The sequence below is a fragment of the Nicotiana tabacum genome, chromosome 3, assembly GCF_000715075.1.
Source record: "Nicotiana tabacum cultivar K326 chromosome 3, ASM71507v2, whole genome shotgun sequence".
In the NCBI taxonomy this organism is placed as follows: Eukaryota; Viridiplantae; Streptophyta; class Magnoliopsida; order Solanales; family Solanaceae; genus Nicotiana; species Nicotiana tabacum.
In genome coordinates, this window is record NC_134082.1 from 198799497 (window position 1) to 198827340 (window position 27844).

General features: G+C 39.4%; 1 protein-coding gene across 1 annotated transcript; it reads right to left on the reverse strand.

Moving 5' to 3' along the window:
- Positions 1-47: 47 nt before the first annotated feature.
- Positions 48-27765, reverse strand: LOC142179575 (uncharacterized). The gene is made up of 2 exons (XM_075250387.1): positions 18817-27765; positions 48-921 (listed from the first exon to the last, which is right to left on the reverse strand). The coding sequence occupies exon 1, from the start codon at positions 26451-26453 to the stop codon at positions 25167-25169; it is 1287 nt and encodes a 428-aa protein (XP_075106488.1). The 5' UTR covers positions 26454-27765; the 3' UTR covers positions 48-921; positions 18817-25166.
- Positions 27766-27844: the final 79 nt, after the last annotated feature.

The following is a 27844-nucleotide window of genomic DNA, read 5'->3' on the forward strand; positions in this document are numbered from 1 at the left end:
AATATTTTTTCCCTCCTCTAGTCATAGTTTGTTTCAAGTCTCCTAGATCAATATGAATTAAACTTAATAATTCAGATTCTCTAAATACTAAAGCACATGATTTCTTAGTTTGTTTAGCTTCTGCACAAACTTCACACTTATCAATATTCGAAAAATTAATATTTGAAATAAGACCTTTAGAATGCATTTTCTTAATATAAGATAAACTAACATGTCCTAATCTAGCATGCCATAAATTAAAAGAATCAATCAAGTAAGCAGAAGAACTAGCATTTTCATTCATAACATTGAGTACAAACAAGACATGACTATAATAACCCTTGCCAACAAAATTATTATTCTTGGTCAACACGACCTTATTAGATTCAAAAGAAACCTTCACTCCCACTTTTCCTAATAATCCCACAAAGATCAAATTGGCTCGGATACTAGGAACATGCAACACGTCATTCAATGCCAAAGTTTTGTCAGATGTGAGTTTGAGAAGAACTTTGCCTTTTCCAAGAACTTGAGTAGTTCTTGAGTCACCAATATAGACAACTTCTTCTCCCTCCTCAATTTGGGTGTAAGACACAAAGTCTTTTTTGTTAGCACATATATGTCTAGTGACACCAGAATCTAACACCCAATCTTTCATATTGGCCACAAGGTTCACTTTGGAAACAACTGCAACAATTATATAATCTACTTTGGCTTCAGTCAGATTTACTTTAGCCTTAGTGGGATTGTCATTCCCAACCCTTTTTCGACATTGAGCAACATAGTGGCCAGGTTTGCCACACACAAAGCAGTTGCTTTTTTCCTTGAAGGTTTGATTGTTGGTTTTGGGCTTATAACCATTTCTTTCGTCATACTTATTACTTGATTTTCTCTGATGGTTGTTGTCCTCCACAAGGCTGCTTCTAGTTGCAATTTCTTCTCCTTTGTCAACAACAACGTGCTTGCGGTTAAAATTATCTCCACCAAAAATCGCAATTTTCAAAACATCGGAGAAAGATTTGGCATAGGTAATTGGTGGAACAGCAACAGAAACAGTTGGTGCAGCAGGAGTAGTAGCATCAATAGCAACATTAACAACGTTATTCTCCATAATAACAATGTAAAATATCCTTAAGATTGTTGGAAAAATTGGATGATTATGGAGGATAAAAGGTTTAGCTTGAAGCGTGTTAAAGACACAGTCCTTAAGGATATTTCGCCCACACCGAGATGAATAATATTAGGCGTATCCCCCAGGATTCAACAAGCTCTTCTAGTATAACTAGGAGCAGAAATAACAACGATTTATGAGAAGAAAACACAGCACCAAAGAAAGAAGAAGAAAAGTTTTTTACTATTTTCACACACTTTTCAAAGTGACCACACAAAAGACTTATATATTCCAAAAACTGAAATACCCATATGATAAAAGTCTAAGTCATGAAGGCTAATCAAAATGTTAACGTTGCTTTTTTGTTACAAAACATAAAAACAATCAAGAAATGCCAATACGTTAACAAATGATACTAAAGTATAATAGCTATCATTTAGTTGTCAGATTTCAAAATATGATAACAAATGATAATAACGTATAATAACGTACAAATCCATACTAATGAGTATTCAATTGTCTAATTTATTTTATCCCAAATTAAATTCAAAACTAAACTAATTTTCTATTACAAATATTTTTAAATTAATTACTATAATGACTCATTAATATAATAGTAATAAAATGAATCTAGACATAATTTTAGAAAATTTCTTTTTGAGATATCAAAAGTATTTTTCTATCACATTGTTCCATACTTGTAAGAGCAAAGAGGGAAGGAGTGCTATTGATAATTATGAGACCTATCTTTGTTGAATCAACCCTGGAGATTACAGAGATTTTCGACCAAAATCTAGGCTTTTACCTTGTTGGAGGTCTCCTCCTATTCCTCTGTTCCCTTTTCTCTTTTGGGATCAGCCCCCTTTTCTTCCCTTCTATTTATACTACCAATGTTCTCATTTGTCCAACGGTCTTTAACTAGGATATTCTCTCTTGATTATATTTTTCATTATTCCCTTCAAGCATTACGATGCGTACTTCGCTGTACAAGCTTAGTGATGACTCGATCTCGGCAATGGTCGAGATTCTTATCGTTGTTATACCTTGTGAATACGATCACGGCTCAATCGACTCCCTACTATTCCTTTTAGCGTCGATCCTCATGGATAGATTTTGACCCATACAGTTAGTCCCTCTGCCTGTTGGGGTCGCCTCTTGGCAAGCACAACGGGCGGATTCTGCTGATTCGAAAAGTGAGAAATTTGTCCGCCTAACACAAGGGACGAAATCCTCATGACGAAATAATGGCGTGACGATTCAAGAACCGTATTGGACCGTTAGGTCAGTTCGGAGTTGGACCATCACATCAATTCAAGAGATCATAAATACTTCTCAGGCGTCATTATGGCGCACGTTCCTCAAGCATCATGTCGTTTCCCGTGCCTTTTCCATTTCTCTTTCTTAATTGGCGGCTCTTGATTTTCCCACTCAGGACATTCATACCCTTATAAATAGAGGGGGGAGTCCCTCATTTGAATATTGCATTTTTCAACTGTTTTAAGAAAAGAGTTCTGTAAATTCTCTCCTCCTTCTCTAATTCTTCATACTTCTACTTCTGCTAGAATTCATGGTGAACGTTGTCTTTTTCCCTTCACCTTTTTTTTTATTTCAATCAAATACAACAAATGGCTGGTACTTCTTCTCATTTTGACAAGGCTGTCGGTGCTCCGGTGCCGAAAGATGACGTACCCCTACTTGAGAAGGGAGTAGAGGTGGTGGAAGATGAGGGGTTCCCGACGGTGGATGAGGTGGTTCCCTACCCGGGAAAAACAATGACTGATTTTAATAGCCCTATCAGAGATGTACTGACGCCCATCCCTTCTACTATGGATGAGGCGGCGATCACGACGCTCAAAGCCAAGTGGGGAATCCCTGCTCATATCGAAATGGTGCCGACGGGGAAGGATATTGTGCATTTGTACTGCCCGATATACTACACATATTACGCATATCCCTTTGTTGTTGGGTACACACTTCCCCTTCCTCATTAGTGGTTGATTTTTGCCGCTTCTATAAAGTGAGCCCGACCCAACTCTCTCCGTATGGTTACAACCTCTTTCTCATGCTTATCAAGTATACAAAACTGGCTGGCCGAGGAATTTCTCTCGGGCATATGCTCCACATTTTTGCCCATCGTTTTCTTCAGGGCACGATGATCATCTGCTCCATCGAGGAACCAAGAGTTTGGTGGTGAAGATGGTCGATAAGGCTAATCACTGCTTTTGGGAAAGCTACTTCTATGTGTGGACAGAGCACCTTGTGGCGAACTTGGCAGGGTTTTCGGAGACTTGGAACTTCGCTCGTGAGTTTTCTTCTATTTACTTTGTGATTTTTATTAAGACGGTCATCGACCGTCTTCCTTTTGGCGACTTTGTTGAGGATTTATTTTGTTTTTGCAGCCGAGAAATTACCTCCCCTGCTAGTTTCCGATATCCACAAGTGGGGGAGCACAATTCTCCCCCACTCGGTGGGGATTCGTAAGTGGGTGCCCTTCCATGAGAAGTTCAGCCGCAAACCTCTCACTGGTGAGTTGGCCTGTAGTTTTGCTTTGTTCTCTGCTTTGTAGTTTCTTTAACCTTGTCGTTATAAGATCTAATCATTCCTTCTTGATAGGTTGGAGAGGAGTGAGAAGGACGAGGGCCCCTTCGCTCGTATTCCGTCAAGCGGCGCCCCCTGCTCGACCCGCACCCAGAGTTACTGTGGGTGAGAGTACGGGAAGCCTAGCCACTTGTCAAACCGCGTCTGCAGCCGAAGCCGTATGCTTGGAGGTTGCTTCCCAACCGGAGACTCCGGTCCCCATAGTTCGCTCAACGAGTGAATTTTCTCTCATCGGCAGCAAAAAGGCCCCGTCGAAGAGATAGAGGGTAGTGTTGGAAGAGGCCTCTGTAGCCGAAACGTCCTTGAGGGGCGACCTTGTTTCATTGGTTCCTGAAATCGACAGTGAGGCTAACCAGGAGGTGGAGGCGACGCCTGTTACGGGGGCTCAAGAGGCTAGTGTAGTGGGGGTACGGAGTCTCGAGGCTGACATAGTTGTTCCGAGTAGCCCATCATCATCCCGGCAGAACCGTGCCCCTTCTTCGACCGAAGAGAAAGGGAAAGGCATCATAGTTAAGGATTATGAGACTGAATCCGACATCGACCCCGATGACATGACGATGTTCGAGGAGGGCTTTACTAGGACTGTGGTAATGGAAGAAGGCTCCTCTTGCATACTCAAAATTCCGTCGGATCTCAACCTGTTGCAGGATATGGTGGATTTGGTGCCGCAGTTTGATCTTCTCTGCTCCGCCCCTGAAAGGGGGGCCCTCCAAGAGGTCAGCGATTCTTAGTTGTCACAAGGTGTGGTCGCGATGGGCTTAAGGGTGAGTTCCCTTTTGCTTTTTTTTTTTCGACCCCTTACCTTTACTGACTCTTCCCCTTTCTTTTTGTAGACTTACTTGCTGGAGGTCGAAAATGCTCGTAGGGCTGAGACGTGGGCCCAGATCTTTTTGAAAATGGCCGAGAAGTATCAGCAGTACCATAATAGATGCCGTGAGATGCGTGAACGGCTTATAGTGGGAACCAATACCCATTCCACCAGGGAGGAATTGGAAAAAAGAGATGAGGACCTGATGTGGTCTATTCGCAGGTGCAGTGAGCTGGGGGAGCTATTTCATGCCAAGAACGAGAAGCTCGAGGTCGGCAAAAGAGTGCGAGGACCTTTAGGCCAAGGTTCTATCATTACAAGCTGAGCTCGAACAAAATGCTGCTAGGGTCGACGCTCTCAGTATAGAATGGGCGAAGAAGGTGGCTGACTTGGAAAAGAAAATGGTCGAGTTAGAGCAAGCCGAGGATGCTCGAGTGTCAACTTTGGCGAGGGCTGCGGCATTAGAAGACACTATCCACGTCCTCAGATCCGAGCAGGAATCCGAGAGGGCGACGACCACGATGAGGGAGGCTAGGCTTGAAGAGCGCATCACCGAAATTGATCAGGAAGCTTCAAACTTGGGAGACAGGGTCGTGACTGTCGAGGCTAAGAAGGCGCAACTATTGGCTCAGGTTGAATCTGTTTTTGCTGCCATCCCCCCCACTTGTACGAGCAATGGGTCCATGCCGAGGCCCAACGAGATATATACAAGGGTTTGTAGGAAGTGGGAAATGTTCCTGAGGCTACCTTTAATGATTCTCGGGCGAAGGCGCGCAAGGCTCGTATTGCCTACGGCTATGATCCTGCAACACCAGAGGTTGGCGAGGATGCTGATGTTGAGGATGGGTTTCCTGAAGATAATGATGGGGAGAATGGCGGTGATGACGCCGAGTGAAAAATTGTTGCAGCTTTCATACTTAGTTTTTTTTAATTTCTTTTGTTTCTGAGGGCCTGTTTTGGCCTTTTGTAAAGTGCGGCTGTTACATACGCATATTTGAATGAAATAGTTGCTTTGCCTTCATTTGTGTATCTTTTGATTTTCTTTTTCTTTCCCTCATTTGTTACATATTTTTTGTTTTGGCGTAGACCTTCGGATTTCTTTGTGACGCGTCCCTAATCTTTTTGATGGGGAATCCGACCCTGCCCGGATCGAGTAGGATCTCGTCGCGTGAGTCTAAGTGATGTCACTTTGGATATGCAAGTCCTGACGAGGTTGACTTCTGATTTGCCGACTTAGGCGGAATCAACCTTAATTCAAACGAGGTTGAATTCAGACTCGCCATCTTGGACGAAGTCAATTTCGACTTGAACATTCGAGTGGGATTGAATTCAGACTTACCGATTAAGGCGAAATTGATTTTTCCTGTAACGACCCGACTTGTCGTTTTAAGAATTAGTGTCCCATTTAGAGGCTTAAGACCTCAAGAAGCTTCATAACGTGTATTATGACTTGTGTGTGTGATCGATTTTGGTTTTCGAATTATTCAAGACTTAATTGAAAGAATATATATTCTTGTTTTGGAAACTTGAATGAAAAGAGTTGACCGGTGTTTAACTTTTGTGCAAACGATCTCGGAATAGAATTTTGATGGTTCCAATAGCTTCTTTTGATTATTTCAGTCATAGACATGATCGGAATTGGAGTTAGAAGTCTATAGAGCAATTTAGCACATTTTGGCAAAATTACGAAATTGACGTGTTCTAATTACTTTGTATACAAACAAGGACTGATAAAATGATAGATATCAATTGGATATGATAACAAGTGTACGATGTATATTATAATTGATATGGGGTTTAACGAATGTCCTAAGTCTAAGTCAAGTTGGAAAATTTCCTAATAGACTAAAGTTGCAAATGAGTACGCGCAAGACCTCACTTTGGACGATCATATATACGTATATATAAAGAACTATGTGATGGACAACCTATCAAATGAAATTTTTTTGAGTATAGTTTCCAACGCTTCAAACCGTTTGTCATTTGGACACTCCTGCCAGAAGTTATGACCAAATTACCAAAGCAGCGCAGAAACTTGCACTACCACAGTGTCCCATGCGGCGCCTCGTGCGGCGCGCCTGTAGGGAAATCCAGAGAGCATTAGAAAATGTTTTCTGAGCATATTTTGCACAGCCTCCCCGTCCCCCGTGGCGCCCCATGCGTCACGTCAGTACAAAAACGAGGTTTTTAAGACTCGAACCCCATTTCATTTAACTCGTTTGGGGTTTGTTATTTTGGGATTTTTGGTGCTTTTAGAGAGAGGGAAGGGCAATTCTAGAGAGAGGAAGAAGCTCCAGTTCCTCGTTCATCAAAAATCTTGTCCAAGCCTTGAAATCGCATCAAAGGGGTTGCTAAGGCTTCAAGAGGTAAGAATTTCTTTTTCCCAATTCTTCAATTTCGAAGTCTAACTAGAAATGGATAATTAGTAAGATGATTCATGGAAGTTTGAGAATTAGTTATACATGCTTGTAATAATAAGGTTATAGGAAGATGGTTGAGTTCAAATAGTAAAGATTGGGTTAAAAATGGTAGAACTCTTCAAAACTCTAATTAAGGATTTGAAAGTCAATCCAATGTCGGAATTCGATAATTTTTGCATGGTTGAACTCGTATCGGAATGAGTATTCAGATTTCATAAGTTTTACCGGGATTCATGATGTGGGTCCCACTATTGAATTTTAAAATATATTTCGGATTTTATCTGGAAACAATTAGTAAATTCATATGGAATTAATTCGTATGATTTATATTGAGTATATTGAATTATTATGACTAGATTTGAAGCTTCGGACGAATTCGCGAGGCAAAGGCTTGTTGGAATTTTGAATTGGTTGCAAAACGAGGTAAGTGTTTGGTCTAACCTTAGCTTGAGGGATTAGGAGTTGTGTCCTATTTGTTATGTGTTATTTGTTGAGTACGACGTATAGACATGGTGACGAGTATCTATACGTTGGTGTCAAGCATTCCCGTGAGTCTTATACTTTGATTAATGTGATTCCGTTTCATATTATATATGCTCTATATGATAATTTCTATTGAGGAATATGACTTGCGGAAGTATTATTGTTAATTGAATATTGTAGAGCATTGGCTCTAGTTAAGAAAAAAATTGTTGAACATTATAGAGCATTGGCTCAAGTTGAGAATTGAATTATTGAATATTGTAGACCATTGGCTCTAGTTAAGAATTGAATTGTTGAACATTATAGAGCATTGGCTCAAGTTGAGAATTGAATTGTTGAATATTGTAGAGCATTGGCTCTAGTTAAGAATTGAGTTGTTGAACATTATAGAGCATTGGCTCTAGTTGAGAATTGAATTATTGAATATTGTAAAGCATTGGCTCTAGTTAAGAAAAAATTGTTGAACAATATAGAGCATTGGCTCAAGTTAAGAATTGAATGAGAGAGAGAGTCATGACATTGTCTCCCTTGCCGGGATGTTATTGTTTTGTTGTTGTTTCCCTTGCCGGGATTTGATTGTTGTACTATTGTTCCCTTGTCGGGATTTTATTGTGATTTCATTTATTTCCTTGCCCTTATTTCTTGTGATTGTTGTTTGGGTGAGGAAGAGTGTTAAAACGCGAAGGGTGATGCCGTGTATGATTTGTGAGGAAAGAGTGTAAAGCACGAAGGGTGATGCCGTGCCGCACGATGTACCATTCCGTGCCTATTATATTGAGAGTAAAAGCACGAAGGGTGATTCCGTGCAGTTTATATTGATTCTTATGGTGAGGACGAGAGTAAAAGCATGAAGGGTGATGTCGTGCACTTGTCCTTGATTTTTCCTGATTCTAATTGAGTTATGTTGTCCTTTACATTTATTTACTGATTTTCTGTTGCTACTTGATTTTATTTCGATGTTATAGATTCCCTTACCCTATTTGCCTTGTGTTTGTTGCTTGGGTGAGGAAGAGTGTAAAGCACGAAGGGTGATGCCGTGTATTGTTTGGTGAGAGAGTGTTAAAACACGAAGGGTGATGCCATGCACTTTCTGTTTGATGTGTTTACTTGTTATTAACAATTCAAGTGTATTAACTGTTTAGATCTCTTTACTGTTGTGATCCTTTGTGTTGGAATCCACAGTGTTTACAATACCTCGCCTTATTTTTTTTATATGTTCAATACTTCAAATTTGAATAATTGTTACATTTTTAACTCAATTGATTTCTCAACTAAATTTTTCTTTAAACCGTTTGAGGTTGTACTTTACTTAAAAGGGAATTCCTTCTATATCTTGATTTATTGATTTCTCGTATTAAAGGTAATGATTCATTCGATATTGTAATTTAATTGAAAAGGGTATTTTCTTTGTCAAAATGATTTCTAAAAATAACTTCATCTTTTCTTGTTGATTTCCTATTTGGGTTGGGGACTGTACTCTACTTTATGTTAAGTGAATGAGGCTCCTTGAACATTCTTAATTGTATTGGGTTATGGAACCTATGAACTGAGTAATATGAGAATATTGTTGTGTAATATGAGACAGAAATATGTGGGCACGAGGTGCCGTGAAAATATAAAAGTGGGCTGAGACCTATATTATCTATGATTATGAAATGAGGCGTCACAAGGTGACCTTTACTCGAAAGAATTATATTCGAAAGATGCTTTTTTGAAAGATACTTATTTGAAGGAAATATATTCGAAATATATTTATTGAAAAGCATATTATCTTAGAGATTATTACTTGAAGGATTTATAAGCGAACGATTTATATTTGAAGGACTTGATTAATTGATTGCACTTGTATTTATTTTTTATTTTTTTGTTGAGAAGCATTTATGTTGTTCTTGTTACCTGCTATTTATATCACTGGTTGATCATTTTTGCCATCATTGTTATCTGCTTCCTATTATTTTTGTACGCTATATTGCACAGGTTTATTTGGTAGTCTGGTCCTAGCCTCGTCACTACTTCGCCGAGGTTAGGCTAGACACTTACCAGCACATGGGGTCGGTTGTGCTGATACTACACTCTGTACATTTTTGTGTACAGATCCAGGTATTTGATCGATAGTAACTGTTCGTTGCGGTGGAGACTCAAGGTAAACCTGTTGCAGCGTTCGCAGTCCTCGGAGTCACCTTAAATTGTACTTATTTCCACTTGTCCCCTTTATTTCAGAACAGTGATGTAATTATTTTGTATAACTACTCTTAGAAAGGCTTGTGACTTGTACCACCGATTTTAGGAATTGTAAATGGTTAAGAGTTATTGAATTTAAAGTTGGCAAATGTCAATGTTATTTCAGTTAATGTTAGGCTTACCTAATTTAGAGACTAGGTGCCATCATGACTCCTTCGGAGGGAATTTTGGGTCGTGACAAGTTGGTATCAGAGCTCTAGGTTCATAGGTGCTACAAGTCATAAACGAGTTTAGTAGAGTCTTGCGGATCGGTACGAAGACATTTGTACTTATCTTCGAGAGGCTATAGAACTAGTAGGAAAAATTTCTACTTCATTCATTCCTTATCGTGCGACATTTATTCAGCTTGAAGCATATATCTTATGTTCTTTTGCATCCACTCATGTAGGGAATTACGCAATACGCCAATGGGTTGTGATATCGTAAAAAGGGTTATAAGAGAGCCAGAGTTGCTCACCCATTGTTACCACGTGTCGTTCAGAATCGATGATATGGAAGTGCAGAGAGATCTTTCAGTTGTGCGCATGGGGGTGCATCCGATTTTGACGCCTGATTGATAAGTAAAATCTTAAGAAGGTTTAGTTGGTTGCCTAATCATCACAGGAGGATGTAGATCAAAAAAATAAAAAAAATAGTTAGTTGTATTAGAGACTATGTGTTTTGTATGAGATTTTTATTTTAGAGAATAGTATTTACTAGCAAGACGAGACACTGGAGGAAGTGAATTTAACTGTCATGAGGGTGACAAGTGCCAAGTAAATGGCTTGAGGTGTCTTATGACTGGTATCGTACGAGCGGTGAAGGGTAGTATTGTGGATCGTCGGGAATGTGTCTTATGATTTCGCACCAAGTAAGGGAAGTCAAATATCAATGATCAGATTGCGGGGTCATGTGTTATACCAATTTTGGCCTGAGATGTATTTGTGTGGTATTGAAAGGTTTTCCAAAACTTGTATATGATCAAGAGCTAAGATTTGAACGGGATGATGATGAGACTTGAGATATTCCCGCGTCCTTAATAATTCTACATTTCAGTATCAGCGGGGTCATGGAAACATATTCAGTATACTCGTAGTGCTTAAGTTAATCACAACACTCGCGTGGGGCATCCATCTTTCAATGTACCAGTGGCATGTAATTTCCTGCAATGGTTATTTAAGTTATCCGGTACGAACTCAGTATGAGCAGTCGAACTGCGGATGAGTTGTTATGAATATGGTGATACTTGGAACATCTTGAGAAATTGTCCTAGACTTGGGAGAAATCTGTTCCATTAGAGCACCCGTGCCACGTACTCCATTATAGTTACTACTCTACTTACACTACCAATTAGGGGTGGAGGAAAAGAGGGTAGATGGCACCTAAGAGGTGGAGGCCCGACCTATTGATATAATTGCTATGGTATGGCTAATATCGCAACACGAGATAATGTTATTACAAGTATGATCTCGAGTTATTATAAAGTAACAATTTCATTAAATTGATTCGGTTCCGAGTATCGAGGCAAGTCCTCCTAATATACGCCAATCATGAGTGAGGTTCGTAATCTTGAAGTCTATTTATGTGAATACTCTTGTTGGGAGATTATATGAAGATAGTTATGTCTATCATTACGTGTTGGTCACTAAAAATAGCTGTGAGGCTAAAAGTGACTTTGTTAACCATTTTAGCGAGTTTGATGTAATTTCCAAATAATTGATTTCAACTGTGAATTATATGCCCTACCGGTATGAGGGTTAATTATATGTTGTGATTTTGTTTGACGGAAAATATTTAGAAGAAGAAAGAAAGGAAATGGAAAAAAAATTCAGTTGGCACAATGTGCGTATTACTTGTGGTACGGAGTTGAGGACGAGATCCTCGTTTTTTTATATGACGTAAAATATTTAAAACGGGCTACAAGCTGCGGTGGATGCTATATAAGGACGAGGTCCTTGTGGTAAAAAGTTTATGTGTTTAAGTTCTCCTTTTGTGAAATTAAAAATTTGTACTATAGTACTTATAGGGAGTCATACCTATGAGGCTTATTTGAAAATTCTCATATGAATATCTCTGGGCATAATTTGCCAAATTTGTATTTTAACTATGGAATTTAACCCATAAGAAAAGTGCCCAGGCGGCGTTAAATGTGACTTGTTAATTCAGGTAATTACTTACGAGGTCTTCATGCCTCGTTGTTATGAAATGGAGGTTTGAAACGAGATTTTGTTGGCATGAGATTAATTGGCGATTTGTAATCGATTATGAACAACTATTAAGACCAGAGATGCGGTTATGGTCATACATATGATAAGGTCACGGTTGTAATGCGGAGATTTGTGTTATTGATATATACATTGTGGTGATTTGTTAAGTTGTGGATGTGTTTTTAGGAGTTGCTTTAGTGTTACTCTGACAGGTGGATAGGCCCAATTACAGGGAAGACTTTGCCGAAATTTATGAAAAATTTGGGAGTTAGAAAAATTTGGGATATTGAGATGTGCAAAGAAAGAATAAGTTAAATTATGTATTTGATGACGGACTCTACTTCTTATTTGAGGATGGATGACCTAAGTGGGGGAGGATGTAACAACCGTTAAGCGCTATTAAAAAAGTTGATGCGTGCGTAGGCACGAGTTGCTATAGCCAGGTGAGACTAATGTCGTGTGATGATGTGAAAATCAGACCTTTTTGAAAATGTTCGGAGTGTAAGAAAATTGGTATTAAAGTTTACAAAGGTGGGTAAGGGAAATAGCCTCAATTGAAATGATATTGTCTGACTTATTTCGAATTCGGTAATGTGGGATCAACCACGAGTATATGTGTAAAAGTAGAAATATCAATTTGGTTACCTCAAAATAATTCTTAGTACGTTCGAGGATGAACGTTTGTTTAAGAGGTGGAGAATGTAACGACCCGACTTGTCGTTTTAAGAATTAGTGTCCCGTTCAGAGGCTTAAGACCTCAAGAAACTTCATAACGTGTATTATGACTTGAGTGTGCGATCAATTTTGGTTTTCGAATTATTCAAGACTTAATTGAAAGAACAATATATTCTTGTTTTGGAAGCTTGAATGAAAAGAGTTGAACGGAGTTTAACTTTTGTGCAAACGACCCCGAAATAGAATTTTGATGGTTCCAACAACTTATTATGATTATTTCGGACTTAGACACATGATCGGAATTGGAGTTAGAAGTCTGTAGAGCAATTCAGCACATTTTGGCAAAATTACAAAGTTGACGTGTTCTAATTATTTTGTATACAGACGAGGACTGATAATGATGGATATCAATTGGAGATGATAATAAGTGTACGATACATATTATAAGTGATATGGGGTTTAACGAATGTCCTAAGTCTAAGTCAAGTTGGAAAATTTCCTAATAGACTAAAGTTGCAAATGAGTACGCGCAAGACCTCACTTTGGACGATCATATCTACATCTATATAAAGAACTATGTGATGGACAACCTATCAAATGAAGTTTTTTTGAGTCTAGTTTCCAACGCTTCAAATCGTTCGTCATTCGGACACTCCTGCCAGAAGTTATGACCAAATTACCAAAGCAGCGCAGAAACTTGCACTACCACAGTGTCCCATGCGGCGCCTCGTGCGGCGCGCCTGTAGGGAAATCCAGAGAGCATTAGAAAATGTTTTCTGAGCATATTTTGCACAGCCTCCCCGTCCCCCGTGGCGCCCCATGCGTCACGTCAGTACAAAAACGAGGTTTTTAAGACTCGAACCCCATTTCATTTAACTCGTTTGGGGTTTGTTATTTTGGGATTTTTGGTGCTTTTAGAGAGAGGGAAGGGTAATTCTAGAGAGAGGAAGAAGCTCCAGTTCCTCGTTCATCAAAAATCTTGTCCAAGCCTTGAAATCGCATCAAAGGGGTTGCTAAGGCTTCAAGAGGTAAGAATTTCTTTTTCCCAATTCTTCAATTTCGAAGTCTAACTAGAAATGGATAATTAGTAAGATGATTCATGGAAGTTTGAGAATTAGTTATACATGCTTGTAATAATAAGGTTATAGGAAGATGGTTGAGTTCAAATAGTAAAGATTGGGTTAAAAATGGTAGAACTCTTCAAAACTCTAATTAAGGATTTGAAAGTCAATCCGATGTCGGAATTCGATAATTTTTGCATGGTTGAACTCGTATCGGAATGAGTATTCAGATTTCATAAGTTTTACCGGGATTCATGATGTGGGTCCCACTATTGAATTTTAAAATATATTTCGGATTTTATCAGGAAACAATTAGTAAATTCATATGGAATTAATTCGTATGATTTATATTAATTATATTGAATTATTATGACTAGATTTCAAGCTTCGGACGAATTCGCGAGGCAAAGGCTTGTTGGAATTTTGAATTGGTTGCAAAGCGAGGTAAGTGTTTGGTCTAACCTTAGCTTGAGGGATTAGGAGTTGTGTCCTATTTGTTATATGTTATTTGTTAAGTACGACGTATAGGCATGGTGATGAGTATCTATACGTTGGTGTCAAGCATGCCCGTGAGTCTTATACTTTGATTAATGTGACTCCGTTTCGTATTGTATATGCTCTATATGATAATTTCTATTGAGGAATATGACTTGCAGAAGTATTATTGTTAATTGAATATTGTAGAGCATTGGCTCTAGTTAAGAATAAAATTGTTGAACATTATAGAGCATTGACTCAAGTTGAGAATTGAATTGTTGAATATTGTAGAGCATTAGCTCTAGTTAAGAATTGAATTGTTGAATATTATAGAGCATTGACTCAAGTTGAGAATTGAATTGTTGAATATTGTAGAGCATTGGCTCTAGTTAAGAATAAAATTGTTGAACATTATAGAGCATTGGCTCAAGTTGAGAATTGAATGAGAGAGAGAATCATGACATTGTCTCCCTTGCCGGGATTTGATTGTTGTACTATTGTTCCCTTGTCGGGATTTTATTGCGATTTCATTTATTTACTTGCCCTTATTTCTTATGATTGTTGTTTGGGTGAGGAAGAGTGTTAAAACACGGAGGGTGATGTCGTGTATGATTTGTGATGAAAGAGTGTAAAGCACGAAGGGTGATGTCGTGCCGCACGATGTACCATTCCGTTTATGGTGAGGATGAGAGTAAAAGCACGAAGGGTGATGCCGTGCAGTTTATATTGATTCTTATGGTGAGGACGAGAGTAAAAGCACGAAGGGTGATGCCGTGCACTTGTCCTTGATTTTTCCTGATTCTAATTGAGTTATGTTGTCCTTTACGTTTATTTATTGATTTTCTGTTGTTACTTAATTTTATTTCGATGTTATAGATTCCCTTACCCTATTTGCCTTGTGTTTGTTGCTTGGGTGAGGAAGAGTGTAAAGCACGAAGTGTGATGCCGTGTATTGTTTTGGTGAGAGAGTTTTAAAACACGAAGGGTGATGCCGTGTATTGTTTTGGTGAGAGAGTGTTAAAGCACGAAGGGTGATGCCATGCACTTTCTGTTTGATGTGTTTACTTGTTATTAACAATTCAAGTGTATTAACTGTTTAGATCTCTTTACTGTTGTGATCCTTTGTGTTGGAATCCATAGTGTTTACAATACCTCGCATTATTTTTTTTTATATGTTCAATACTTCAAATTTCAATAATTGTTACATTTTTAACTCAATTGATTTCTCAACTAAATTTTTCCTTAAACCATTTGAGGTTGTACTTTACTTAAAAAGGAATTCCTTCTATGCCTTTATTTATTGATTTCTCGTATTAAAAGTAATGATTCATTCGATATTGTACTTTAATTGAAAAGGGTATTTTCTTTATCAAATAATTTCTAAAAATAACTTCATTTTTTTCTTGTTGGTTTCTTATTTGGGTTGGGGGTTGTACTCTACTTTATGTTAAGTGAATGAGGCTCCTTGAACATTATTAATTGTATTGGATTATGGAACCTATGAACTGAGTAATATGAGAATATTATTGTGCAATATGAGACAGAAATATGTGGGCACGAGGTGCCGTGAAAATATGAAAGTGGGTTGAGACCTATATTATCTATGATTATGAAATGATGCGTCACAAGGTGACCTTTACTCGAAAGAATTATACTCGAAAGATGCTTATTTGAAAGATACTTATTTGAAGGAAATATATTCGAAATATATTTATTGAAAAGCATATTATCTTAGAGATTATTACTTGAAGGGTTTATAAGCGAAAGATTTATATTTGAAGGACTTGATTAATTGATTGTACTTGTATTTATTTATTTTTTTGTTGAGAAGCATTTATGATGTTCTTGTTGCCTGCTATTTATATCATTGGTTGATCATTTTTGCCATCATTGTTATCTGCTTCCTATTATTTTTGTACGCTATATTGCACAGGTTTATTTGGTAGTCTGGTCCTAGCCTCGTCACTACTTCGCCGAGGTTAGGCTAGACACTTACCAGCACATGTGGTCGGTTGTGCTGATGCTATACTTCTATACATTTTTGTGTACAAATCCAGGTATTTGATCGATAGTAACTGTTCGTTGCGGCGGAGACTCAAGGTAAACCTGTTGCATCATTCGCAGTCCTCGGAGTCACCTTAAATTCTACTTATTTCCACTTGTCCCCTTTGTTTCGGAATAGCGATGTACTTATTTTGTATAACTACTCTTAGAAAGGCTTGTGACTTGTACCACCAGTTTTGGGAATTGTAAATGGTTAAGAGTTATGAATTTAAAGTTGTCAAATGTCAATGTTATTTCAGTTAATGTTAGGCTTACCCAGTTTAGAGACTAGGTGTCATCACGACTCCTTTGGAGGGATTTTTGGGTCGTGACATTTCCATATGTATTCGAACGAGGTCGAACTTGGAGTCGCCATCTTGGGCGAAGTCAATTTCTGACTTATACATTCGAACGAGGTCGAACTTGGAGTAGCCATCTTGGGCAAAGTCAATTTCTGACATATACATTCGAACGAGGTCGAACTTTCCTTTCGTTTAGCGATGGCCGATGGCCGTAAGGGTGTTAATTCGAGCGAGGTCAGAATGTAACCTGTTGTAGATTCGAGCGAGATGGAAATTTCCTTTCGTTTGGCGATGACCGATGGTCGTTAGGGTGTTAATTCGAGTGGGGTCGGATTGTAACCTGTTGTATTGTTTTTACTGGAGAACATCACTCATCGCCGTGTTGTTTACGTGCGCGTCAGGGCAAGTCTCGGTTCGCTTAATTTTGCTTTCATTGGAGAATACCATGCGTTTCATGGGGGAGTCTCAGTTTGCCTAACTTTACTTTCATTGGAGAATACTGTGCGTTTCATGGGTGTGTTCCCTGTTCTGGAGATTGTTTCTCAGTAGTCGACCCGTTTCGAACTGTTTTTGATATTTGTAGTATGGTACGACTTAGAAGGCTTTGCTCAGTCGTTGCCTGCGAGATGGCATGGTGCGGAACCTTTTCCTGGGGTGTTTTGGTGGCGTTCGTTCCTTGTTGTGTACCTAGGGGAGTGCTCATGTTCCTGTTCTGGACCAACAAAAGAGTGTAATAAGTTAAACCCAAATTAAACTATTACCTTGGCCTGACAAGTCGGTGAAAGGAGGGACGACACTGTAAGGTCGCTCGCTTGCCTCATACTAGAATGATGGTTTAAGATTTGGCTGCCATGTTCGGCCTCATCGTTAATTATGCCTAGGCTTCTCGTGGGTTGGACTTACCTTGGCCGTTGGGATATCAAGACCGAGTCCCAGTCCGACTCCGCCCGATATGCGCAAACAATAAGGGAAATGTGTGATACTTTGTTCATAAATCATTCAGTGTGTGTGGGTATGAAGATAAGGCAAGATATGTCCGCTATTTCAAAGGATCACACAGTAGGCTATCGTCTCTTCCTAAGAGGTGGAATTACGGGCTGGTAAGTAAGGTTAATACATCAAATGGGGTTGTGGTCATGCCAATTGTCACACCTCCTTTTTACTACACCCCAGGAAGGAGTAAGAGAATTTTTCCAATTTAGGTGACAATCGAAACGAGATTATTTAATCAAATTTAGAGTCGCCACTTGGGGATAATTTATGGTGTCCTAAGTCACCGGTTCAAATCCCGAATCGAGGAAAAGATTGACTCTGTTTTATAGTCCGCGAACACATAAATTCGGGTAAGGAATTCTATTAACCTGGAAGAAGGTGTTAGGCATTCCCAAGTTCCGTGGTTCTAGCACGATCGCTCAACTGTTATTATTGGCATGATTATCTGATTTTAAAACATGTTTTAACCTATGGTAGATTTTAATTTATTAACCACTTTTAGTCCTTTTTTAAGAAGATTCAATGCTATTTAAAATGCACCTTGGACCATGCCACATGAAATGCACCCGCAGTCCGCGATACATTTTATCTAGCGTTGTTGAGATTTGAATTTGGGTCACATGAAATGCACACTCGAGTTTAAGGAAGTTAATTTAAATTACGCACCTAAAGCAACTACGCAATTTCAAGTTTGCGAGGGCCATGGAAAATTCACTAAATGGCACACCCCAAGTCTAGATGAACTAAATTAATTAGTAGCCTATGAAAACCCATTCTATTATTAAGAAAGTTTTTTCGAAGTTCACTAACGCATACTCCGATCTTAATTTTAGAACCCATAATTATGCCACGCAAATGTCATAAATACATACTACTAGCGAATCTATATTGATAAAAATAAAAGTAAAATGAACTACCTCACATTTCAACCAACCAAACCAATTATTATCGGTTGTAAATGACGAAGTCATAAGCTACTGATATCTTATTTCATTGTCAATTTCAACACTATATACATTATCCAACTTCCTGATTTCACTTCACACTCCTTTTTTCTTTTTTGGTATCGAAAGAAAGCTTCTCAAAAACCATAATTAATTGAATAAAGTACTGAAGAGATCTTCACGATCAGCTTCTCGTTCAACGGCCTAGAACCGTTCTTTGTCCTCAAACATGGTTACTGCCTTACTCCATCTAGTAGATGAAATGAGTTCGTTGGACTCTTTCAGTTTTCAACACAGCCTATTCAACTTAGATAAAATATTTAACTCTAGTAAATCAATCAAACACAACTTCACACACATGCTCATTAGCAGCAGATCTTATTTAACCAAATTGCACATCAAGATAAAATTTCAAGGCACATAAGCTAACCATTTTTATCAAACTCATTCACATGAATCATACAAAAATATTGAAGAGTACAGTTAGAAATGGACCTTAAAGAATTCTCGCCAAGCAGAAATCCGAAAGGAATTTGGACCTTACAAGATTTAGAGCAAAAACAGCAATCTAGATCCGATTTTGGACTACGATCGGAACCTCAACGAACCATGAATCTGCCCGGAAATCTCAAACGGACAACCTCGAACGACATCCACACTTTAATTTCGATACAACTCGGCAGAAACAAATTGCAACAGTTTCGACGATTATTGCCGGTTTTATGTTCGTTCGATGTCGATGGTGCGACTCCGGCGAAATAGAGAAGTAGAGGGGAAAGAAAGGTCAGAAACAGCGGCTAAGCACAAGATGACAGTCATAGCCGTCGCCGGTCATCACCTCCGGCAGCGGCAGCCATGGAAAGTGTGAGAGCTGGCCGGTTTCCAGCAACGACAGCTAAGAAGTTTGCAAGTCTAGTGTATCGCTGATTTCTGGCGTTCTTTGTGTGTGTGTCCGTTTATATGGGTGTGTGTTGTTTTGGGTGTTCAAGTTTTGACGATGCTGAAGATGGTGAAGAATGATGGGGGAGGTCGTTCTGTTACTGGCGCAACTTTTCAGCTCTTTCCTAGGCGTTATTTTTGTGTGTGTATTTTCGTCCCCTTCAGCATTAGGCATTACCCCTATTATATAGATCTAGGTCTAAATGTGTATTTTTGTGTTAGTTGTTCCTAGGTCCTTAGGGTCTTTTTATTTATTTTTTTATTCCAAAGAAGAGTCTAGAAGGGTCCTTAGGATTAGCTTAATGGGTATTGTGTATTGGGCTTAAGGAACGGGCTAGAAACTTGGGCCTTTATGACTAGCTATGCTTTAAAATTAGCTTAATTAACTAAAAAATATTATCAAAAATATTAATTAACTCTACTTAAGTAAAAATAATTATTAAAATAAGACTGACCATTAAAACAAAACCATTTTTTTGGTATTTTTTCAAGATTAAAAATGACAACAAAACATTAATGAACCTTTTTTTGTAATTATCATTTTTTTCTTGTAATAAAATAAAGTAAAAGAGTCAAAATTAGTTGAAATAACGATATTAAGCCTAAATTAAATATTTACGTGCTAAAATATGAAAAATCTTGGGGATGGTCAAAAATCACATTTCTACAGCTGCCCCTCTTTGACCGGAAATGCGAAAAGTTTTCGGACACAGAATGACCAGACAGGTTTTTTGACCCGACCCTTATTTGGAGAGACTAAAACTAAGAGAGAGGGGAATGTGACCGAGCCCTGGTATCTGAGCTACCTACATATCCTTGGCTATAAAGGAATCAGGCCACGTGTAGTTCAGAGGTGAGTGAGATGATAGAGTATGCCGAGGTGGAGAGCCAGTCGAGGTGTCATTCCACCGAGGTTCCGGTCCGCGGTCCCGTTATTACATCAAAATCAAAAGATGAAAAAGACTAGCTAAGCCTGTCAACTATGAGTTACAAGATTCCTATCTATAAGTCTTCTGAAGCTTGATCTTGAGTCTTGAATGGCTCTTCATTCAGACTCTAGATTTGAACGGTGGCGCTTGTTAGGTGCAGGTGCTAGCTCACTCTTCTTCAGCTTTCCGGATCAAGATCGGACATGTGGTGCTTGTGACTTCAACCACGTCTTGAGCAGTTCACATCTTTCTCTGCTTCTGTATTTTGGATTCACTTATCTTTTTTTCTTTTTCCCCTCTTTTTATTCTGGATTGAGACTACTTCTGTTGGTGATCTCGGATTGTTGCCCCGCATTCTTGCCACGAGCTTCTTTTGTTGCTGACTTGAATTGCATTCTGAAGTGAATTCCCCTATTCTCTAGGTGGCGCCTGATTGCCAACATTTGAACTGCATTCCCTTGTTCTCTAGGAGGGCGCCTGATTACCAAAACTTGAATTCTATTCCCTTTGTTCCCTTAAATGTTTCCCTTGAAACTTGTGTTGTCTTCCTTTGAAACCTGAACTTTATTCCCTTGCTCTCCAGGTGGGTGCCTGATTGCCAAACTTTAACTGTATTCCCTTGCTCTCCATGTGGGCGCCTGATTACCAAAACTTTAACTGCATTCCCCTACTCTCTAGGCGGGTGCCTGATTACCAAAACTGTAACTGCATTCCCTTGCTCTCCAGGTGGGCGCCTGATTGCCAAAACTTCAACTGTACTTCCTTGCTCTCCAGGTGGGCGCCTGATTGCCAAAACTTTAACTGTATTCCCTTGCTCTTCAGGTGGGTGTCTAATTGCCAAAACTTGAACTGTATTCCTTTGCTCTCCAGGTGGGCGTCTGATTACCAAAACTTTAACTGTGTTCCCTTGCTCTCCAGGTGTGCTCCTAATTGCCAAAACTTGAATGGTATTCCCTTGCTCTCCAGGTGGGCGCCTGATTGCCAAAAATTTAACTGTATTCCCTTGCTCTCCAGGTGGGCGCCTGATTTCCAAAACTTGAACTGTATTCCCTTGCTCTCCAGGTGGGCGCCTGATTGCCAAAACTTTAATTGTATTCCCTTGCTCTCCAGGCGGGCGCCTGATTACAACATCTGAACTGTATTCCCTTACTTCCCAGGTGGGCGCCTGATTACCAAAACTTTAACTGTATTCCCTTGCTTTCCAGGTAGGCGCATGATTACCAAAACCTTAGTTGTATTCCCTTGCTCTCCAGGTGGGCGCCTGATTGCCAAAACTTTAACTGTGTTCCCTTGCTTTCCAGGTGGGCGCCTGATTACCAAATCTTTAACTATATTCCCTTGCTTTCCAGGTGGGCGCCTGATTACCAAATCTTTAACTGTATTCCCTTGCTTTCCAGGTGGGCGCCTGATTACCAAACCTTTAGGGTATTCCCTCGCTCTCCAGGTGGGTGCCTGATTACCAAATCTTTAGTTGTGTTCCCTTGCTTTCTAGGTGCGCGCCTGATTACCAAAACTTTAACTGTGTTCCCTTGCTTTCCAGGTGGGCACCTGATTACCAAATCTTTAACTGTATTCCCTTGCTTTCCCGGTGCGCACCTGATTACCAAATCTTTAATTGTATTCCCTTGCTTTCCAGGTACGCGCCTGATTACCAAATCTTTAACTGTATTCCCTTGCTTTCCATGTGGGTGCCTGATTGCCGAAACTGTAACTGTATTCCCTTGCTCTCCAGGTGGGCGCCTGATTGCCGAAACTTCAACTGTACTCCATTGCTCTCCAAATGGGCGCCTGATTGCCAAAACTTTAACTATATTCCCTTGCTCTCCAGGTGGGTGCCTGATTGCCAAAACTTGAACTGTATTCCCTTGCTCTTCAGGTGGGCGCCTGATTACCAAAACTTTAACTATGTTCCCTTGCTCTCCAGGTGGGCGTGATTACCAAAACTTTAACTATGTTCCCTTGCTCTCCAGGTGGGCTCCTAATTGCCAAAACTTGAATTATATTCCTTGCTCTCTAGGTGGGCGTCTGATGGCCAAAACTTTAACTGTATTCCCGTGCTCTCCAGCTGGGCGCCTGATTGCTGAACTTGAATTGTATTCCCGTGTTCTCCAAGTGGGCGCTTGATTACCAAACTTGAACTGTATTCCCGTGCTCTTTAGGTGGGTGCCTGATTTCAACAAAATAGACAAAACAAAGAAAATTTTCTGCCCCAGTTTGGTAGCTGGGCACATATGTGAGTGTTTATCGAATATTTTAAGAATTTGAAAGATAGATCCCATTATCCAGGAGGGTCCTAACAACTCCCAGTTAAATGACAGTTTTTTTAAAGCTGAATTATGTTTTCTAAAGGTATGACTTCCGCTAAATCTGGTTATCTAAGAAGGTCTTAAAACTACATCCCATTATCTAGGAGGGTTCTGAAAGTCAAAAATCAAGTATTATCCTAAGAGTGACAATTTTTACGGCTGAGTTACACTACCCTACAACAGAGCTTACGCTAAATCTTGTTATCTAATGGAGGTCTTAAAGCTAAGTCCCATTATTCAGGAGGGTCCTGAAAACTTCTAATCGAATCTTATCTTAAACATGCAAACTTTGAAACGAACTTATGTTCCTTTGGGGTACATTTATGCCAGGTTTTACTACTCATGATTGTTTTGATTTTTAAACTAGGTCCCATTTTCCAGGAGGGTCCTGAGAATTTTATGGTCAAACCTGTCTGGCCTGTTTCAATCAAAGAAAAATCTTGTCAATTTAAAAATATGGTGGTTGGTTTGTGGCCTTGACTTCGAGGGCGATTGCTCCTTCACTTCCCATGATAACTTGATTTCCATTTCGAAGACCTTGCTTGTTTATTGACTAGCCACTTTCTCTGCCATCCTTATCACAGAAAGTACCTCTTCTCCGTTCAGACCCAATACCCTCTATCTGTTGCATTGCTCATGACCTGACATTTACCAAACCTTTGTGTTTCACCGAAAATACCTTTGATCCGTTCACCTAGAACCCTCCATATGTTGCATTATTCATGAATTGATATGTACCAAACCTTTGTATTTCACATGGATCCCAAAGCATGTTGATTGTTACCAACTCAGTGCGCTTGTTGTTCTTTCCTGACTTATGACACTTTGATGTGCTAGCAAGACCTCGTCTGGTGCAATTGGAAAGCTGGTGGAAGATTTTGAAGTCATTTCTCACTTATTCTGACCAAACAGACTCAGGAAGAGGAAGTAAACAAGACAAAAGGAATAGAGTAAAGGACAAAGGAAAGAGATGATTCCTAACAAGAAAACTACAAAGTAGAAACCTATCAGATATGGATAACAACTCTAATGACCATGACATCACATGTTGATTAAGTGACCTAATTTGTCAAACAAGTTTGATGTTTAACTCTTGTTATACCCCTAAACCGTGAAGCTGGGCTTCAATGCTCCGATTATCTAATCTGTTTCACGATCCTTATTCGACTTGTAGTGCCCGAAGGGTTTTCTCCATCAAGCCTCTCTCATTTTGTTCTTTCTTTCAACTTACCGTCGCCTTATAGTGCCTGTGAAGGTTTTCACCAATAAAACTCTCTCATTTTTGTTTTCCTTGCAGAACAGAGTGTTGCCCCTGATGTGAATCATACCTCTAACTCGCTTCACTTGGCACTACTCAAAGATTGATTTTTCTTTGGACCGTAATGTGGGCTCATGGATGGGGTTAGAAAGAAAGGATAAAGTCTCAAAAACAGCTTAAAAGGGCTCAAAATTACAACTTTTGGAATCAGACCTCTTACAACGACCACAACTTCTGCCCCAGTTTCTTTGCCTGGGGGCTTTTAGATTTTATTTTGATGGGACCGAACGGTGAGGCTGCCTAGGTATCCTTAAAAGGAATCAGGTCGAACGTAGTTCATGACATAGGAATTGCTTCATTTTTGTTGACATAGGAATTGCTTCATTTTTGTGCTTTTCTCTTTTTTTTTTCTTTTTCTTCTTTTCTTCTTCCTTTTTCTCTTTTTGTTGTTTCTTTTTCTCTTCTTCTTTTTTTCTTTCTCTTCTTTTTGTTTATATATATTCTCTTTTTTCCTTTTCTCTTTTTCCTTTACTTATCTTTCGCACTTGCGTTTCTGAACTTTACTATTGATTCCAAAATGGGGGTATGAAAGGAAATAAATAAGGCTCAAAAGAGTAACAAATGATAAAGTGTTTAGATAGTAGAATAAAATGCCTTCGTCATTCCAATCTTCAAAACATGCCAAGTGCAGACAAACACAATATAACCAAAGAAATCATACATAATATCTTTTGACTGCATCACAATTGATAGCCATTTCTACACACTTGCATTCTATATCTGTTAAATACAAAGCACCATTGGACAACACTCTCGTTACGATGAACGGCCCCTGCCAATTTGGGGCGAACTTACCTTTTGCTTCAGCCTGATGTGGACGGATACATTTCAATAGTACTTCTTTATGTTCTATCTGCCCAGTTTCACACAATTCGGGCTTTGTGATCTCAAAATCCCTTCACTTATTTCCCTCAAAGGTCTATATCATCTCCCAAATTGCTTCACGATTAAACTAACTTTTTAAAACTAGGTTGAGAGTTACGCGTGCATGCCATGTCACTAGAGTCAACAAGAAAAGGACTATAAAAAGAAAAGAGAACTAAACAAAAATGACTAGAAATAACAGAAAACAGAAAATTGCATTAGACAGATGGTGAAAGGGTTTGAACAACAAAACAAGCAAACTAAACTGGGGTTACAACCCTGGAACAAACCTAGACAACACTAAACGAGCTACTGCGACTAAACGAACTAGGCAAAACAAAAGGATAGAAGGGTTTGAGTCACAAGACAATATCCGGATTACAACCCTGAAAATAACCCGAACAACAGAAATGACAACAAAATAAACCGCCAAGACTCCACCCCAGCTAGCCAAAAGAGGAGCGTCTTTCCAATTACCAAGTCTGCAATTTAGCCACTAAGTTCAACATCAATATTGCTAGAACCTTCACAAGTCTTCCTCTCATTGTCTTTAGCAAATTGCTTTTGGGTCCCTTTGGCCGGCTCACTCTTAAGATCAACCTCTGTTAGCATTGAAAGCTTTGCAGTGCGTGGACCTCCGAGGATCTCAGAATAATTCTCATTTTCCTTTTCCACACGAATCATGTCTTCCATATGCATCTCAGGCAATGGACTTTGGATGGTATCGGCTGCATTTGGATTTTGCGCGGTAATGTCACCTGTATTAATAAGCTTTTGTACCGCTCCTTTCAGATGCCAACACTTTTCTATATTATGCCCCGGGGCATCTGAGCAATATGCGCACCTTTGAGAAAAATCAAACTTCTTTGGAAGAGGGTTTGACCTTTTTATCTGAATCGGCTTCAACATGTCCAATTGCCTCAACCTTTGGAACAGACTGGCATACGATTCTCCAATATGGGTGAAAGCATCTTCTTTTTTCAGTAGTCTTTTCATTTTATACTCTGGCCTCGGTTGGAACCTTTTGCGGGTAGGTGGCTTATATGCTTGAGGAGGCGGGTAAGACATTTGGGAAAGTGGTGCAGGCCATCGCGGGCCTCGTGAGTGTGGAACATATGGTGGTGCATTGTGGATAGGGTACTGGGAAAGTGATGTACGACTTTGGGGGTTATGTGGAGAGAAGTAGCATTGGGGAGGATCATCTAGTGCACAAGGAGATCTATGGGGTCGATGTCGAGGCTGAAAGCGTTGAGCAGGAATGCCCAGTGGATCATCTTTTCTATTTCTCTTTCTTCCACCCAAACTTACTGGGATGTTCTGAATGTCTTCCATAGTATGTTTCAATGCCGAATAACTCATGATTTTTCCTGACTTGATTCCCTCTTCTACCATCTTCCCTATTTTTACCACATCATTGAAAGGTTTACCCAAGGTCGGAATCCAATGACTGAAGTAGGTGGGCCCCTGAGCTTGTAGGAAAAGCTCAACCATTTCTTTTTCACCAATCGAGGGGCTGACTCGAGCAGCTTGCTCCCTCCATCTAATCCCAAACTCCCTAAAGCTTTTCTCCGGCTTCTTTTCCATTTTATATAGGGAGGAGCTGTCTGGGATAATGTTTAGATTGTACTGAAAGTTTCGAACAAAATCTTGAGCCATGTCATCCCATGTATGCCACTTATTGACATCTTGATGAGTATACCATTGCAAGGCTGCCCCAGTCAAGCTCTCACTGAAATACGCCATCAACAAATTATCTTTCCTGCGAATACTTCTCATTTCACTGCAGTAACCTCTCAGATGGGCTATTGGATCTCCACGTCCACCATATAGATTAAGCTTTTGCGTTTTAGATCCTTTCAGCTTTCTGGATAGCTCATCTCGCCCTTCTTTTCCTGTGAACTTTTCATTTTTAGCATGAGGCTCATTCTGAGGGCTCTGCTTGCATGAGTTGGGAACCTTGTGGGCAACCTCTGAGGGGTAATATTGGGCATCATGAGCTTTGAGTGGGTATTCATTATCAGGGATTGTGGATGTGACGGGAGGGCAATTTTGGGGAAATATAATTGGAGGACGAGTGATGGAGCTACTAGGGTGGTTGGGAAAGCTGTGATAAGCGGGAAAATCTGGAGAGTATAGGAAATTATCTGGCACTATGACCGGAGTTTGGGTAAGGGTAGCATCTAGGAAGCTAAGTGGTGGCGGGGGTGGTACCTTCCCAGTTATTCAAGACTGATACATGTCCGTCATGTGTTGTCTTAACATCCTTACCTTATCAGCCAACCCAGTATCCTGTTCAACCAACTGCTTTCGAGCACCGGTATCAACCAACTCAATTCTGTTGTTGTCCGCCATTGCCTTTTGACTTTATGTTGTAGAGAGGAGTTACCACTTTAAAAACCACAAACCAACCACCCTTCTGCTATGAATATAACAAAATGAGGCCATCACGTTAGCATTGGGGCATTTAACATAAGATAATCTCACTACTTTATGTTGTAGAGAGGAGTTACCACTTTAAAAACCACAAACCAACCACCCTTCTGCTATGAATATAACAAAATGAGGTCATCACGTTAGCGTTGGGGCATTTAACATAAGATAATCTCACTTTATGTGCAATGCACCTAGTCGCAGTTATCGGTTCTAAAATGACTTCGAGGGTACGAAAGGTCAGTTGGCATCATCCCAATTTGTTCATCTCAATCCTCTCTTTTCTTTGCTTTTCTAGCACTTGCTTGCTCATTTTCCTTCCTCTTTTTTTTTCTTTTAATTATCACTCTTTTCTTTCCTCTCATTTCTCACATCCCCTAATTTCACCCTCTTTTTTTTTTGTTTCCTTCTCTCTTTTTTCCTTTTTTTCTCTTTTTTTTGTTCTTTTCCTTTTCTTTCAATAATAATAAAAAATAATTCGATCGAACCCTATGTAGGTTGCCTACGTATCATGACGCCATATGAATCAGATCTTTGCGTAGTTCGGGAAGATCGGGAATAAAGTAAACAAACCAATGTTTTCTTTTTTTTTTCTTTTTTTTACCTTAATGACTACTCTGATGAGCAAAGAGAAATAAAAGAAGTAAACCTTTTTTTTTTCTAGACTTAATGTTCTATAACCTATTCTAAACTCAATCTTAAACAATCATATTTTTTTTCTTTTTGAAACAAATACT